The sequence below is a fragment of the Vigna umbellata genome, chromosome 2 (genome assembly GCF_029865625.1).
Source record: "Vigna umbellata cultivar VRB3 chromosome 2, Vumbellata_1.0, whole genome shotgun sequence".
Classification (NCBI taxonomy): Eukaryota; Viridiplantae; Streptophyta; class Magnoliopsida; order Fabales; family Fabaceae; genus Vigna; species Vigna umbellata.
The window spans coordinates 36,803,430-36,820,903 of record NC_142166.1 but is presented as its reverse complement, the minus strand read 5'-3'; the positions used below and the strand labels follow the sequence as shown (position 1 = coordinate 36,820,903).

Here is a 17,474-nt window from a genome sequence, read left to right as displayed (position 1 = left end):
TTAACGATTTTGAGAATACAATGCAGTATGAAGAGGTTCTCAAGTGCTAGTTCTTGCTCTTGCCAAGTCTTGTGAATAGGAGAAGCTCGCGTTTTGTGTGTCAAAGGTCGGAGTTGTTCTCTTCAAGTTGGCTGACTATTTCTTGCTTTCGGTTCGTCTGTCGAAGGAAATTGCTTCCAGTTCGTTTGTCAAAGGAAGATTATTCTATTCATTTGTCGAACTAAAGGTGTTCTCGTTTCTTAATCTCCATTCACTATCTTGTAATCTGTACAAACTGTGAAACTATTTTTAGTGAAAAAGGTTAATCACTATTCATAGTGATTAACGACTAGACGTAGAATCTTTTGATTCGAACCAAGATAAAAATCATTTGTGTGATTTTTCTAGTCCCTATACTCTTTACATTTTTCGCACATCAATTGTTTGATAAAACGTTGATGCGGCTGTCGCGGCCCATCAAATTTGATGTGCAAATAAGAATGCAGTATAATGCTAGGAAGTGACTCCTAGGTCGTCTCTCAAGGACCAAATGTGGTTGAGACTTAGGTCAAACACGTAATGGGGGGGTTTGAAAATGTTTTTGTGATTAAAAATGGACTAAATTAAAACACGAACATAAACACAGATGCAAACACAAAATTAAAACAGTTGGTCACTTAAGCTAACATTACAACTAAATTAAAGAAAACTTGCATGACTCACTTGAATTGAAATTGCTAAATCAGAAATGCATCTTCCATTAATTAAAGGCAATGCATAGAAGCATAATGCAGCGAGAAAAAATTAAATTACCAATTCCATGAACAACTTGAACACAATGCATAAAAAGAAAATGCATCTTGTTGCGGCTGGAATAAAAGAAGCTACACTTTCAGCTTGCATGGACCAAATTAAATACACCTAAATCTAATGAATCTACCACTCCATCACCGAAACATCACTAAGCAAAATGCTTGAACAATAAACAAAACTATAAGGTGGAAAACCAAATTCATTTCAGCTGAAAAAGAAAAAATGCATCCAATGCTATTAAATGAAACGCTTTAGGCTAAATAAGAAATGCACATTGCTGGAATATAACTTCAAAGCAAAAGTGTATCAACTAATTGAAGATGTAAGTTTTAGCTAAAAATTTAAATGCAAACCGAGAATGAATGGAGGCGGAAAGTGAAAAGGTAAATGCGTGAATAACACTTAAAATTAAATGCTTGAAGAAGTAAAAACTAAAAGCTCTTGGAGCTCGGACGTGGCAGCTGCTGGAATAAAAACCGTGCACACCAACACGGAAGCTACGTTCTCCAATTGAATGCGCTGCTTCCCTTCCATCCTCCACCGAATCACCACTTCTTATTTTTCTTGCAAGTGAGCTCCTCTCCAACTGTGACACCATTTGCTTCTACTGTTGTGACTGAGAACCCCCACCGTCCATGTGCATCCACTTCTTCCATCATGTTTCCCTATGCACCACTTCAGCCGTAGCCCTCCATCCTTGCTCCAACTCCTTCTTGAATCACTAATCCACTCTCTTCTACCGTGAATGTGCTTCCCCTCTAAAATGAAAGATCATTTCCCAGGTGGCGGCTGGACCACGCTAGGCTGAGACATTACTCTCCCTTTTCTTCCGCGCTACATTCCCTAAAAAAATGCTCTCCTTCTGTTGTCACTGTTGCACGACGTGTGTCCCCTTTTTCCTAGTGCCTTACTGATGCTCCAAAATTAATTGCCATGGGTCGTCCGTGTGTTTTCTTTCTTCCCCGTCACACCCCTTCCATTTGAGTCCACGCACACCACTTCTCCCCAGGACGTCATCGTGCAACTTCAATTCTCCCCCTTTTGCTGGATGCGTGCAGGTCGGACGCTCCCTCCAAGCTCATGGGCCTCGTTGGACAGCCGCATCCTTTTCTCAAGCTGCTGGATGCCTTGCTGCCAACGTGGCTTCTTCGTGCACCTTTTAAATTCCAGAAAAATGAGTGCCCCCATTCACGTGCTTTTCTTCTTTTCGTAACCCCTTCCAGCGCTGGATAGCGTGTGTGCAGGCCGTGGTGACAGCAAATTGTTGGACGTCACCACCTTTTCAATAATGAAGCACCCCTTTCTCATAAGCCCAAAGAGTGATAACACTGTAGTGACCTTCTTCTTGCACACTTCTTTTTGTGGAGAGTCTTGAATTATTTTCATTCTTCCCGATGTCCCAAAATGTATCTCCAAAATTTTTCCTACAATCAATGATGCAAATCATTAGCTCAAATAATTCAAATTAATTAAAATAAGAATTTCTGATCAAATTAAGCACAATTAGCAAAAATGGGAAAATACTAGACATTCAAGCACAATTCCCTGATTAAATCCAGCACAATAAGCTAAGTAAAATCGAGAAAATATTGACTCATCAAACGTTTATAAGAAAATTAAAGGAACCATTTTTTCTAAAAGTTGACCGAACACGTTTTCCGCTATTTTATTCTACTGTGCGACTTGACGATACCAATAGAGAAAACCCATAATTCTTGCTCACCATGGTCATTATCTCCTCCATTGACACATCAACCATGGAACTCGCTTCGCACCAAAGCGCCTCTCCCTGCAGGTTCGCGAACCCAAGTGCGACCTCACCACTGCCACTACCTCGTGCCATCGCCACCGTGAAGCATCACCAACGTTGTCGTGCTATAAAGCCCACTTCAGGCCATCGCCGCCGTAAGAATCACGCCACTCAACACGAGAACCTGCAACCACTCACACCGTGAAACCCATCGACCACCAAGAACCATGCCGTGTCATCACCACCATGCCAAAAATCGCACGACCAGGTTCGAACCTACCCTCCATCATCAATCTCGCGTAACCCAAATCACCACCAACAACATCATCTTCTTCCTCGCGATTAAGACCCAAAAAAATTCCCAATTTTTGAACTCCCAATTCGTGTAGATCAGACAACCCTTGCACCATCCCAATTCGCACTGCCACCATTGCGAGACCCGAAAGCTTTTCCTAGCGCCACCATGACCTCACAACACGCCTTCATCAACATCGCGACCTTCGTCCATACTCGTATGAACCACCATTGCGGTGCGACACAAGTGAACCCTAATCACGATCTCCATTCAAACCGTCATCTACCACGAGCACGACGTTGTCGCGACCGCCTTCGTCGCACCTTCAACCTACAAAGGGAAATACAGAGAATGCAAACCCAATCTGCATCCAAAACAGAATCACAAAACCATGTTCATCCCCTTCGTATCTAGAAGCTTTCCTCGCGTAGCCATGGTAATTCTCTTGAACCAACACCATGAATCCTTCATCGCGCCAGATTGCAACCTGTACAAGAAATTAGAAACCCTAAAACAATTCAAGATCCTAATTGCGATCCAATAGCAACGAGCAACTCGCGCCTCCATTCATGGCCAAGAATCGCGAGCAACCTTTCTTCGCGGCAAGAGTAAGTAGTTTCCCCTCTCCATCAAAACCCTAATTTTGGGTGGGAGAAGGGGTTGCCATGTGTAGTATCCACCTCAACCTTTAATTGCTTACCACGTCACCACATATAACATTAAAATGACATGTTACCACTATGTATTGTCATATCATCGTACTATTAACTCTGTTTTCTTTTTAATGGAAGGGACGATGTTGACACAAAAATTACTAAGGACCAACTAGACACTTTTTTTAAACCAGGGACCTAATTGACACAATGGAACAAAACTGAGGACAAAATAGACTATTAAACCTTTTATTTAACTTCTAAACGTCTCCATTTACATTTAATACAATACCTTTATATGAAAAAAACTTATATCAACGGTTTTAATATTCTCTAAAGTTCTTAAAAGAATAAAGATTCACCTTAAATCTTTTTAAAATTTTATGCGATTTTTAAACAAACACATAAAACTTCTAAATATCTCAAACGAATGATAAAAGATGAACTTGATAATTTTTTTTATAGAATATAGTTATTATGCTCTACACCAAAACTTTTATAATAAACTTTAAACTTCAAATAATTTGGTCATATTCTTAAAAAGAATAAAATTAAAATTAAAAAAATAATTTTAGAAAAATAATGATCTTTATAAAATAAGTTTTGACTAAATAATTTTTTATTTATGAATTTATATTTTAATAATTAAATATTCAAACTTTATTTTAAAAAATAATTCTAATTTTAGTTAATTTTTAAATCTTTACAATCAATATATTAACTCAGAAATGAGCATATGGAATATAAAATGTGTTTTTTCCAGGTTTGAACCCTCGAATCGTCCTCATATTTGTATGAGAATCTCAAGTGGGTCCTCATATTTGCAACTGTCTCAATTGAGTCCAAATATTTGAAAAATTGAGCCAATTAAGCCCTGTTCGATAAGTGTTGACAGACGGCGTTAAAATTTGCTGACGTGGTGCACACTTAATCTGTTGATGTAAAACTATTATATTACGTGGGTTTTTCTTACTTAAATTATCAGTGATTGACGTGGCACAAGACAAAACCTTCTACTGCGACAAAGTGCTTGTTTTCGGTTGCTCAACCACTTGCACCATCGTCTCCTTCATCCTCTTCTGGTAACACTCAATCAAGTAAATTGAAATTCTATAGTTTAGACATTTTTAAATAAACAAACATGAAACTAACTCCACCATTAGATAAGATCAATTCCATGCCAAACAAAAAAAATGCAAGTTCTCTAATATAATCTAACAAATTCAAACCATTCAATTGAAACATAACCCTAACCAAAACAAGTCCTTTTACATAACAAAGAGCTTTCACCTTCTTGGTACGCATTTTTATCTTAGATTGACTTGCATCTGGCTTCAGCTTCTTCATCACCTGCATCTATGGTTGAAAAGCACCACCTCATTCTCCTTCTTCTCTACGCCACTTTGCAATTCTCTTCATCTTCACCCTCCGATCACTTTTACAATGTTGGAGAACTTGTCCCATTGTTTGTCAACAAAGTGGGTCCCTTCCACAACCCCATGTTTCATTCTTTCCCTCATTACTTTTTTTTCACGTTTGTGTTCACTGAATTTCTATTTACACAATTCTTTTGTGGCAATGAGACCTATGAATTATATATGATTTGCCATTTTGCGCTCCAGGTTAGTCACTCTTGGTCTTAGGTTAAAGGTTAAATTTTTAATCTCGTGGTGTTGAAAAATGGGATCAAATGATCATTGGATTGGAAATTTGAACAACTTGGATTATAAAAAGGTTGTGTTTTTCACAATCCCAATTGTCAAAAAGAGAGTCCCTAGGGGAAGTTCTCAATGGTGACCGTTTGAGCAATGCTTTGTATGAGTTTAAGTTTAGGGTGTGTTCTTTTGAAAGAATTTGGGGGAGATGATTTGGAGGAGATGATTTGAATGGATTTGAGTGGATTTGAAGGTAATTTTTTTGTGAGTGATTCTCCCTGCACCTGACCCCCTTTGGCCTGCACCCCCAATTTTACTTCTTTACCCTTTATTTAACAAAAAGTGAAAACTTAATTAATTGTTTCCTAACCGCACTTCGAAGTGCGTTCCCTAGTGGTCACACTTCGAAGTGCGTTCCCTAGTGGTCGCACTTCGAAATGCGTTTTATATTTATGTTGTTTCCTAACCGCACTTCGAAGTGCGTTTCCTAGTGGTCACAATATTTATGTGCACATTTTTATGGTACGAATTCCAAAAAAATTACATATATAATAATTAAATTATTACAAATAAATCCAAAATAATATTTAAGATTACATATAATAATTATTATTTAATTCAATAAACAATTTAATAATTATTTCAATTTCATAAAAAATTAAAAAACTTAAATAAAATTAAATACATAATAAATAATATATTACGAAAATAATAATATGTTGAAAAATAACAAATTCAACAAAATTTAACAAACAAATAAAATAATTCAAAATATATTAAAACAAAAAATTTTATTTAGCAACTAACATAAAAAATTAAATTTATTATACTAACCTAATAAAAATAAAACCTCATAAAATAAATATATACTAACCTAATAAAAAAAAAAAAAACTAAACCCTAAAAATCTAACGCACTTCGAAGTGCGGTTTGTCTCAGCCGCAAATCGAAATGCGGTGGGATCTCCGTGCTTTACGCATTTCGAACTGCGGTGCGTGGGTTTGTGCTTTCCGCAGATCGCACTGCGGTTTGTTTTTGCCTTCGAAATGCGGTTTCTCTGTGCACCTGACCGCACTTCCAACTGCGGACGTCTGTGACCGCAACTCCAACGGCGTTTAAGTTCTCCGGCGACGAACACGAACCAACCTCCGGCGCACGAAGCGAACACCCAACCAAGCACATGCATAGAACAACAAACAAAGCAGATGGAAGGTTTTGCAGATGGAAGGTACTAGACGCCAGAAAAACCTCACTATGAAAAACAGACGAACCACGACGAACGCAAGCACGGACGAACGCAAAGCACGAAGGACGAACGCTTGGCACTACACGAACGCAACTTGGCACAGGGAACCCGGAGAAAAAATGGCAGAATACGGGGGAGAGAAAAATGGAAGAATGAGGGAGAGAAAAAGAGGGAGAACTGATTTGGAAAGGGGTGTAGGGTTTGAGTTTGAGATGCGGCAGGCAGTTGACTTTTTAAAAGATTCAAAATATTCTCGTTAAGTGTATGAAAGACGAAGGGTATCATTGGAATTAAAATATGTTTTGGAGGTGCAGGACGAAGGCGGTGAGGTGCAGGGAGAATCACTCTTTTTTTGTTGTTTTTTTGAGTGGATTTGTGGTTAATTGAGAGTGGATTTGGAAGTAAAGTTTGTGAGAATTAGTGTAGGATTTGATTGATGTGATAGATTTAAAAAATTAGTTTAATTGGTATAAATTAAAGATTACCAAAATGCCCCTAGTTATAAAAGTAATATAAAATGTTATTTATTAATGTTTCATTTAATTATAAAAATGTTTATAAAGAGAAAAAAATTATAAATAATTTTTAAAATTAAATTTTTAAAATTATAAAAATTATAATGTAGTAAAATAAATTTATTTTTAAATGTAGTATTTATTTGTAACATATTTTTTTGTTTTGTTTTTATAATAAAATGTTTCTTTTTTTTTCATAAAAATAACTTAACTTCCATATTTATAATAATTTATTTCTGTCCAAATAAATAGAATCAAAAAATATTTCTTAAAGTAACTTTGTAATATAAAGAGTATTTTATTATTTTTATTTGAATTTTTAAAAAATGAAGATTTATCCCCATAAAATTTGAATTAAAAACCTATAATTAAGAAAGAAAATTTATCCCCCCACACATCCCCAACCTCCTGCCGCCCCCCCCCCCCCCCCTTCAACTTCCATCACCACTGCATCTACAGTAATATTCAAGAAAATTTATCCCCCCACAAATCCGCAACCTCCCGCCACCCCCCCAACTTCCATCACCACTGCATCCGCATCTCTGTAATACTCACCATTGCATCCGCATCTCTGTAATACTCATTCACCAGAAAAATATTCCTCAATCGCCGTACCCTCCCACTACCCAGAACTCCCTCCCCTCCCCGCCTACAAACCCCACACACCCAGCCCGAAACCCAGTCCACATGCAGTAAGTAGCTGCCGGGACTCCCTCCAATTCATCCGCCTCCGACGAAGACGACGAATCCGACAGCGGAACCTGTAACAGATCATGCTCGCTCCGGTGAAGATCGTCTCCGGTGATAGGGAATCGGAGGACTGCCGCGTCGGAATCGCGTCCGCCGGCGATGCTGCTCCCTTGCGTACTTGGTATCTTGCGGTTGAAAATGGGGAAAAATGCGTCGTCGAAACAGGCTTCCAGTTTCAACGTAATACCCCTCCAAGTAACCAAAACAACGAAGTTCTGTAATCGGTTACCACGTAGACGTAACCGATTACAGAAATGCTCACATTCCTTCACATCACTGTAACCGATAAACCAAAGGCTGTAATCGGTTACGGCTGAGACTGGCACTGTTCATCATCTTCTCAAACACGCGGTGGTGCTCCTCCCGCCTCCCTGCTGCAAGTGGAGGTCCACCACGGAAACGACGAGATGGCGACTAAGCTCCAGGAGGTCAATTTGTTGGCAAAAATTGTGGCGAGAAACAACAACATCGCGGTGGCAGATTTGGCAGCACCAGGACGAGGAAGAGAGACGTGGACAGAGAATAATGTGCAGACAGTTTAGAGGGCACATATGTAATTTGTGAACAAATCAGCGCAAATCTCCTCTTGATAGCGAGATAAAAAAAAGAGCTTCATCCCGCAAATGATCGCTTTTCTTCGCTCACAAATCAACACAAACGAACAGCTTGTGCCTCGCAAATCATCGCTCTCTTTTCTTCATAAACAGTGTTTCACCTTCAAGCGAACAGAGGCTTAGAGAGGACAAGATTGATGAGACCTTGTGCCCAAAGAAGCTTACAGTTGATGAAATTGGCTTCTTTAAGCGCGCTATAGACCGTGAATCTTACTTCCAATTCTGGGGGTTCATTGGGAAACTAGAAGAAGATACGTGGACTCCTGGTGGAGGAGAACAAAACTATTACCTTTTTACACATGTTCAGTTTGATGTTCTTTACAATGGGAATCAAGTCATACAAGTAAATTCATTTGGCGATCCAAATCGTGTTGTAGATATCACTGAAGATGTTGGTGTTGATTCATTTGGCAATACAAGTAAATTCATTTGGCGAGCTCTCTTCACAGCGGAGTCCACCTTTTTCTTCGGGGCAACCTCGCAAACCACAAACGCGCGTCTTTGCACTGTGCTCAGCGACAAGCAGGTACCTAAAAACAAACCAAATCCAACACAGACCCACAATTGAAAACTCCACAAAAACCAAATCTTTCGCGTCTTCTGATGGAAATAAGGGAAGAAAGAGAAGCATCGTCAAATGGGGTTGTTGGTAAAAGGAAACAATGGTTGCCATATCTCTCTCCGCGAAAACGATGAGGAGGGTGTTGAGGGAGTCCCAGTTGGTCTTGACGGAGGCTGTGCGTATAAGGTGCGTGGCAGCGGACAGGAGTAGGGACAAAGCGAGGAAGAGGATGGTGAGAATGACGATGGGGAAGAGAATGATTATGAGTGGAGGGCTAAGTAAGGGTTGCAATGAGTGCCATGAGCGACAATGAAGCATGGTGGTCGGCGGCTTTCATGAAACTCGTAGTTCATAATCTTAAATCGTTTAAGAATCTGCTCTGCAGAACCCTAATTTGGGTGAAGAAGTGCTTTTTTTATTTTTTTTAATTTTTTTTTATTTTATCAAATTTCACGTCATAATTTAAAATTTATTTCTACGTAATAAGATCACACAGATCAGCATCACCACACATCAGCAAACTTTGACGCTGTTTGTAAGAACTTAACACACATGACAAATTGACTCAATTTTTCAAATATTTGGACTCAACAAGATATAGTTACAAATACGGACCCACTTGAGATTCCCATACAAATATAACGACGATCCTATGATTTTTTTTATTATTATATAGATGAACTAGTGACTAGTGACCTTTCACATATTTATACAAAATAAATTAAATTATAAGGAAATTTAGTCACAAAAATATATTCGTTATTATTTTTGTGCAGTCTAAAAATTTGATGTGCATAGGCATACTTTCACGAAATTTTAACAACTCAAATATGTGACGTTTGGTATATTTAAAAATATTAAAATCCATATACTTTGAAACTATAATAGAAAATCATATCAAATATAATTTTGAGCATATATTTTTAGCCACTAATATCATAAGAAGAATAAGCCTTTGCCAAATGAAAAAGAATAAAGAAATAGGTCTGGAATAACATAATCCGGCTAACCAAACACACCCTTGGTTCTGAAAACCCTACTACTCTTAACGCTTCAATATAAATATTACGTACAACCAAGCGAGAAACCCTAATAGCAGTTTGGGAAGATAAGGAAAGATGCAGATCTTCGTGAAAACCCTAACGGGGAAGACCATCACCCTTGAGGTGGAGTCAAGTGACACCATTGATAATGTCAAAACAAAGATTCAGGACAAAGAAGGTGCAGTTTAATCGAAACGGTACCATTGATTAGTCGTTCTCTCTTATTCGTTCTTGGTTTGACTCGTTCTGTTTCATTCTCTTTCCAGGAATTCCCCCGGACCAGCAGAGGTTGATCTTTGCCGGAAAACAGCTGGAGGATGGCCGTACTCTCGCCGATTACAACATCCAAAAAGGTATGCAAAATCTCAATTTCGAAATTCCGTGTCGTTTGGCCTTGTTAATTGCTCTAATGCTTTGAATGCGGTAATTGTTCGATTTGTTTTTTTAAGATAGATTTTAGGAATTGTAGTTAGCCATATACGTGTGTAGGTGTTTGGGTGGAAATCTGTAGTTTTTAAATTGATAAGAATTAACATAAATTTTTTTATGAATATGACAATCAGATACTTTTTACTTTATTGTGTCCGACTCCAAGCACTTTCGTGCTGCTTGGCTGAGAAAGAGCAGGCCTCAAGTATTGTTAATTATGCTCAAATACTTTAGTGTAAATTGTGAGACTTATCATTGTGTTGGTTTCTCTATTTTTGCAGAGTCAACATTGCATCTTGTTTTAAGGCTTCGTGGTGGTATTATTGAGCCATCTTTGATGGCATTGGCCAGAAAGTATAACCAGGATAAGATGATCTGCCGCAAGTAAGTTTACACATCCTAGTATTGGATCCAGTTGGTTCATCCAGAACTAATTTGAAATATTTTTCTTAATTTGAATTATGCTCTTGTGTGAAGTATAGTCAAAGCTGACAAAAAACTTTTTATATTGTTTAAGAAAGTCACATGAAACTCAATGTTGCAAGCCTAATCTGTCTGCAAGCAGTGTACTGATTTCATATATAAATGCTGAATGCTGAATGAGGTGCTTGTCTACACTGGATGTCTGTATGAAAAATGTATGGCAACATCAGGTTGTTGTTTTCTTTTAGCTACGTGTATCTGGAAATCCCTGTGAGAAGGTATTGTGGCTCTCTACTCAGCCACTGTATCGAAGACCTATGTTTTGTTCCTTATACCATGTTCCCACCCACCACTAGCATGTTGGTTAATTTTAACCCTTTTATTTGTCTACTCTTGTCCCACATCCACCCATTCTTGATCAATCATTGCGATGGATAAGGGGAGGGATGCTAAACTCTTCGTTCAGAATAATTTATTTACTATTCTAATAACATTGTTTCACCCTTGGCAAGGAATTATTAATTAGCTAGAGTGACATCTAAATGATAAATTTTTGTTACAAGGGTAAAATAGCATTTATGTACCAGAGAATACCCACATATTCATAATATTCCTCCCCTTTATCTTCTTTCCTCTTATTTCCCCCATCCAAGCCAAGTTTAAGTCCCTTTTACCTTTGACTTCATTAGATGCATTGAAATCTTGATGCGTATTAGGCTATGAGCAGCTATCTTTTTTATAGCACCAGGCATACGTTGCGAAAATGGATTTTGAATAATTGCTTAACTTGCTTAGGCAATGCTGAATCAAAGGACAATTTCCTTTACAGATTAATTATTTTATGGAACTTGTTTGTAATTTGGATTGAGAAGATACAATTCAATGCATCAAATCATATTTCCCTGTTGGGAATTTCCAAAATGTTCTATATTGGACTTGAACTTCGTTTTTATAAAATGAATTTGATATTAATAGGTTGCGAGCTTCAAATTAAGTGCACTCTAAAAAGCATCAGTGTTTTCTTCTGGGTTACTTCTGTTTTAGTAAGGTGGTGTTGAATTCCCATGTGCTGTAAATCAAATGTAATCTGAAACAATATATTCTTAAAAAGTGTCTTAGTAGTATTCATAGCAAAACTCTGGTTCTTTTGAGAACTAAGGGATGCATGTTGGAATACAAGTATTAGAAAGCCTACGTTATATACATTTGCTTAACTTATTCATGTTCAGTGTCCATGACGATTACTAATGTCCATTCACAGCCATTATGCTCATAAATCAATATGCTTTGCAGGTGTTACGCACGTTTACACCCTCGTGCTGTGAACTGCAGGAAAAAGAAGTGTGGACACAGCAACCAGGTATAATAATTTTTTAGCGCCATATCTCACTAAAATTTTATGGAATGAAATTTCGAGTTATTTGAGGCTTTTATTTTGTATTGCAGTTGAGGCCAAAGAAGAAGATCAAGTAAACTGTTCTCGCTGCAAGATGCAAACATGTTATGGATTACTGGATATGGTGTAAACCTGACAATTCCATTAGCTTCTTAGTATCGTAGTTACTCATTATTCTTGTTTTCAGTTTGAGACTCGTTATGAATTATTCTACAGTTCCTTCTAATGGTGATACAATTTTGTTTTTGACAATAATGCGTTTGAAGTGGATGTTTCTCTGACAATTTTTTTATTACTTAATTCCTTTTATTTCCATTATAAGTTGTGGAAGGTCAGGCCCGTAATTTCGACTCCATAATTTTCTTATGTTTTTCACATAACTCGTGATACACCATTACCGTAATTATGATTTCTTAAATCCTTTTCTTTAATTTAACTCCAATGCCCTTAGAAGCGTAATGAGTTTGTTTTTATTTTGGGCTCGCGGTCGGAGGATTAAAAAGCTTTGACGGAGACGTCGCTGTTTTTCAGAGTGTTCGGATTCTGAGTGTGGTTTCTGGTCTTCGTTGAAAGCCTAGTTTATTATTGTGCATTGAACAATTATTTCTAAGTCGGTATGATTTTTAACAATGAAAATACAAAGCAATGCTATATGAAGTGACTGTGTGGCATCGCGGCTTCTTACTTCTGTATTTTAGTCGCCCATCACAAAAACCTAAAAGTGATAGTATGGCATCCTCAATCAGGTTAATCAGCTGGCAATTATCCTGGACAAGTAAAAATGAAACGCATCCATTAGCTCTACTCCCCTTTCTTGATACCAGATGATAAAGGAATGTGACCTTCAGTGAGTGAAAGTAAGCTTTTTCTCCGTCCGCACCTTGTGCTGAGGTCTCGCTTCATATTTTATCTGTTATGAATACCAAATCACGTAAAACACTTGTATCATTGCAACCTCTTTTGTGTGTTATGTGATTTGCCTTTATAACGTTAAAAGTAAAAGAATATGTGTACCTGGTTTGGAAAATGTTTTGGATCATTCTTCGAGGTGATTCGTTTGCTGCATAATCTAAACGAAGCAACTCGTCTGAGGATAGGCGCCAACCCAGAGCACCTAAATTTTCCTCCGCTTGTTTAATTGATTTGACTCCAGGAATTGGAACTGTACCTTTGCAAATGCACCAATTTATGGCTACCTGACATGATAAATGAAAGAATGAGATTGTGATAAGGTATGCTGTTCGGGCATGGTCAAGTAGGCGGTCAGCATTGTCATTTTCCACGCACCTAAGACAAGGACAATTAAGTGGGTTGGTCGGTGGTTCTGTAAAAGGCTACTACTTTATATATAACCTTTAAAAAAGTAAGCTGCGTAGGGAAGTACGACCTTCAAAAACATGAATGTGATATTAAAAGTTTGCTTCTAGGTAGTTGATCTTGATAATGAAGCAACATTAGTTCTCGTGTTTTATGTGGATAAGATGTATGAGAAGACTTCTACAGTGTACGGTTTTCTAATCATATTTAAAGTTTTACCTTGGTAATATACATCGTACTAAATGTATTACATTTTACTAAGGTGAAACTTTAAATATGATTGAAAAGCAGCACTCAAAGTTATGAAACTATACTAAATTTTCTTTTAAGATGCTGTAGTCCCCTTTCTCAATCCACATATCAATGACATTGATATTACACAAATCCTTCAACGGAATAATATGTGATGTACAAGCTTCCTTGAATAAAAAAGATCTTGGTCTCCTGTTATGCAGAGTTTATTATTGGTTGATCTGGAGCACAGGAACGAGCACAGTGTACAAAAAATATTGATTAAAAACCGAAGAAAGATGCTTACAGCATGAATAATATGACTACAAAGATGGAATAAAAATTGTTATGCAAAAGATTGGCCAGGCTAAGAGGACCCAGCTTTGCAAAAGAGATAAAACTAGTTTAGATTTTGGTAGTTGTTGTGCTCCTTACTCAAACACATGTGAGAAAATGAAGTCTAACTAAAACGAGTGATACACACATCACTATCTTTCTTAAAAGATCCATGATCAAGCATTCAACTTGCTTTTAGTTAGCAATCCTGCAATGCATCTTTTACTACCAAGAGACATTCACAAGATATCTACGAGAAATTGGCAGCATAAAGAGAAAACGAAAATGGGAAACTGATCACCTGTGACATGGTTTTCCGCCGTTTATTTGCAATATCTCTCAGGGAACTCAATAAAGGATCTAATCCCGGAAGTATTTGCTTAAATAGCAACGCCCTGTGAAATGTGGTTAATCACTAAAGTATTCTACAAGATAATAATGCATTGTGATACAAAATTATTCACCGTTTATCCCCCAAAAATATTTCCTTAAATATCAACATACCTTGGCCCACTTGGAAGTTTAGATGGTGAGTATTTCCCAGTAAGCATTCCAAGTCCCAGAGGACTATAAGCAATCATGCGGATACCCAGAGAGTCACATATACTCTTGATCTCTAGTTGATCTTTCCCCGTGCTTAGCAAAGAAAACTGCACCTGAAACATTGAAATCATGAAGAAAATTTTTCCCATTATGTTTGAATTTGATCAGATCATGCCTATTTTCCCATTATGTCTAGCAAATTTTGAATGCTAAATTACATTTACACATAACTTCATACCTGGGCTGAGCATAAGGGGACTCCACGGTCTTTCAGATAATCATGTATCTTTAGAAGCTGCTTTGGTCCGTAATTACTTACTCCAACACCTTTAACCAAACCCTAAACGACAACATATATGAGTACAGAAATTTGGATCATTCAAGAAATTTAAATTAATTTTTCTTGACGATGTAATAACCATTGAAGTCAATGTTTAAATATGAGGATCTAACACTGAAAAAGAATGTATAATCAAAAATCACTCTGAATGACCTTATCCACATTGTGCATTAAAAGGAAGATTATGGTTTCCTTCCTCCCCTTACAGGTTTATGCTACCTACTAGCATTGCAAACATCAGTTATGAAGTTTAGATAGCAGAACGCGTTTACAAGTTACCCTTCAGCCTAGTCCTTAAACAATGTTTCACTCAAGGTCTTAATTATATATACCGATAATATTGCTATTAAACGTGAATTATCGTAACCTTCTCATACATTGCCACTAAACCATCCCAAAGAGCTAATTCCTGCAAAGGAGCATAATTTGCAGTTGACCAATGTAGTTGTCCTATCCCAATTTGCTCAATTTGCATTCTATCTAGTGACGCCCTGAAAGTTTATTTCATCCAAATTTAACACCATACGCAAAAAGAAAAAGACACAAAGCAAATATTTGTCATGGGAGATGGGAAAGTTGACGAAGTATTTGATAGACATACAAATACCTGCAAGCATTCACAAACTGCCCTGGTGTAAGGCGCCATGGATATGCAGCAAACTTTGTAGCAATTACTATGTCACGCTTGCTCCCCTTTTTCTCTAAGGAAGTCTTACATTCAATATGGTCAACAAATGTGAATAAAAGAATCACCATATATATAATACACACTCACAGACACACTTGTAATGTAAAGATTTTATATACTACCGTTCAATTACAAACCATCATGTATACAAAGTATGTTTACTTCGATAAAAAAACACTATTTAAAAAGTTCAATGGTTACAGTGTAAAAAGTTTTACAGATTACATCATGATAATTATGACGCAGAGAATTAACATAAATCAAACAACAAGGCCATTTAGGCAGGGCAAGTAACAATGAATTATTTATTTACACATGCACTCAAACCCACAACAGAATATATAATAAAGTAACTGGAAGTTCGAAAGGAATGTGAGATGAACCTTGAAATTCTCGAATGAACCTCCCCAGAAGCTTCTCACTCTGACCGTTTAACCTTCCAGTGCCATAAGAATCAGCAGTGTCAAAGAGATTGATGTCGTTGTCCAGAGCCATGTTGAAGATTTGTTGGAGCTCATTATCCATGGATTCCTGGTACCCCCAGAGAAACTGATTGCCCCATGCCCAAGTTCCAAACCCCATGGGAGACACACTCAGAGGACCCATCTTCACCTGCCACAATCAACCATTGAAATTTGAAGCTACCTTCCCACTCACACCGTACCATACCACACATGCCGCAAAAGGAAAATTGTTTTTACCTTTTGGGTTGGCCAAAAGGGAGGGAATTTGAGGGACTTGAAGGAGAAAGATGGTGTTGATAATGCTTTGGGGTTAAGATTCCAGGGGCCAACACTGCAAACTGAGAGTGCCATTGATGAAGGGTGAGTGAAAATATGAAACACTGATAGAAGAATCAGACAGAGACCAGTTTCTAACAGTTAATATCAGTTGATGTTTTGTGTATGTGGTAACCATTGAATTTCGATTTCCTCATGGATCAGTTTAGAAAAACAAAAAAATCATTAAAAATATTGACAGCTGTGGGATTTGAACCCACGCCCTTTCGGACCAGAGCCTAAATCTGGCGCCTTAGACCACTCGGCCAAACTATCTTGTTTGTTAAAATACTTACATTTATTTTATTTGATTCATTATCTATCATTCTCTGATAGAACACAATTCAATGACAAATGTGAAAAGAATCACGTGAAGTTGATATTCATGCATACATTTATCAAGGCCCAGTTAATTTTTTTTATAATAAAATAGATTGTTTGAAGAAAATGTTTGCTAAGTGATGTTTGATTGAAGATGGGAACTTATCGTAATGTCTAATTCACACTCATTATTTTCACTTCATATTTGATGTCTGTGCATTTATGATATCGCTAAGATGATGGTTGTTTATATGGGGTAGGATAAGAGATGAGTCTGAGCTGGAGTTCTGATCCATTCAAATGTAGGGACACTCTTCTAATCTTCTAATTTAATAAATATGATAAGTGTAATTCATCCGAATGTAATTATTACTTTTTATATTTCAACTATTTTATGTTTGAAGTACTCAATCAACATTCTGGTATTTTAGCAGAATATATGTTGCTGAACTCACTTTAAGCAAGACAACTAACAAGTGAAAACATAAGAACTGAATTCCCTTTCAGGACCTGTAATTCTACTATTAACAATTTATTATGGGACATAATTCCATATATTGAATATCTAAACAAAGTTGGAGGATCTAATTATATTATTGTAATAAAAAACATGGATTTTGTGTGACGATGTTTATGCAGTCATTCTAACCATTATAATCCATTCCTCTAACAGGTTTTTCTACTGGAATTCTCTTCTGCTCTAAGGGCCGTGAACTTAGTTGAGATAGCATATCACTCTCCTTTTACCATGGAAATAAGTCCATAGGAAAAGCTAAGAAATTGAACCATGGAGCAA

General features: G+C 37.2%; 2 protein-coding genes and 1 non-coding gene across 5 annotated transcripts; 1 reads left to right on the top strand and 2 right to left on the bottom strand.

The window, feature by feature from the left end:
- Positions 1-9,884: 9,884 nt before the first annotated feature.
- Positions 9,885-12,407, top strand: LOC124843751 (ubiquitin-ribosomal protein eL40 fusion protein-like). Its single transcript, XM_047320602.2, has 5 exons — positions 9,885-10,053; positions 10,142-10,228; positions 10,586-10,688; positions 12,021-12,087; positions 12,174-12,407. Exons 1-5 carry the CDS (start codon positions 9,951-9,953, stop codon positions 12,198-12,200), a joined length of 387 nt encoding a protein of 128 aa, XP_047176558.1. The 5' UTR covers positions 9,885-9,950; the 3' UTR covers positions 12,201-12,407.
- A 278-nt stretch (positions 12,408-12,685) lies between these two features.
- PLR1 (NAD(P)-linked oxidoreductase superfamily protein) lies at positions 12,686-16,552 on the bottom strand. Of its 3 annotated transcripts, none has more exons than XR_015784284.1 (10): positions 16,280-16,539; positions 15,962-16,190; positions 15,498-15,591; positions 15,258-15,381; positions 14,789-14,890; positions 14,512-14,663; positions 14,309-14,402; positions 13,138-13,319; positions 12,966-13,033; positions 12,686-12,890 (listed from the first exon to the last, which is right to left on the bottom strand). XR_015784284.1 is itself a non-coding variant. In XM_088106667.1 (10 exons), the coding sequence occupies exons 1-9, from the start codon at positions 16,391-16,393 to the stop codon at positions 13,030-13,032; spliced, it is 1,095 nt and encodes a 364-aa protein (XP_087962793.1). In that variant the 5' UTR covers positions 16,394-16,552; the 3' UTR covers positions 12,686-12,890; positions 13,004-13,029. The 3 variants fall into 3 exon arrangements, 2 of the variants coding, with proteins under 2 accessions (XP_087962793.1, XP_047176380.1); XM_088106667.1 differs by having other exon boundaries at positions 13,004-13,033; positions 16,280-16,552; XM_047320424.2 differs by having other exon boundaries at positions 12,686-13,033; positions 16,280-16,535.
- A 1-nt stretch (position 16,553) lies between these two features.
- Positions 16,554-16,633, bottom strand: TRNAL-UAG (transfer RNA leucine (anticodon UAG)). Its single transcript has one exon. It is a non-coding gene; the product is annotated as a tRNA-Leu (tRNA).
- Positions 16,634-17,474: the final 841 nt, after the last annotated feature.

Excerpts from the sequence above, each read along its gene's own strand:
- LOC124843751 (XM_047320602.2), top strand. The coding sequence starts at position 9,951 with ATGCAGATCTTCGTGAAAACCCTAACGGGGAAGACCATCACCCTTGAG. Across the intron at positions 10,229-10,585 it reads CGATTACAACATCCAAAAAG|AGTCAACATTGCATCTTGTT; the intron begins GTATGCAAAATC and ends CTATTTTTGCAG. Across the intron at positions 12,088-12,173 it reads AGTGTGGACACAGCAACCAG|TTGAGGCCAAAGAAGAAGAT; the intron begins GTATAATAATTT and ends TTTGTATTGCAG.
- PLR1 (XM_088106667.1), bottom strand. The coding sequence starts at position 16,393 with ATGGCACTCTCAGTTTGCAGTGTTGGCCCCTGGAATCTTAACCCCAAA. Across the intron at positions 15,592-15,961 it reads GTTCATTCGAGAATTTCAAG|AGAAAAAGGGGAGCAAGCGT; the intron begins GTTCATCTCACA and ends AGACTTCCTTAG. Across the intron at positions 15,382-15,497 it reads CAGTTTGTGAATGCTTGCAG|GGCGTCACTAGATAGAATGC; the intron begins GTATTTGTATGT and ends ATAAACTTTCAG.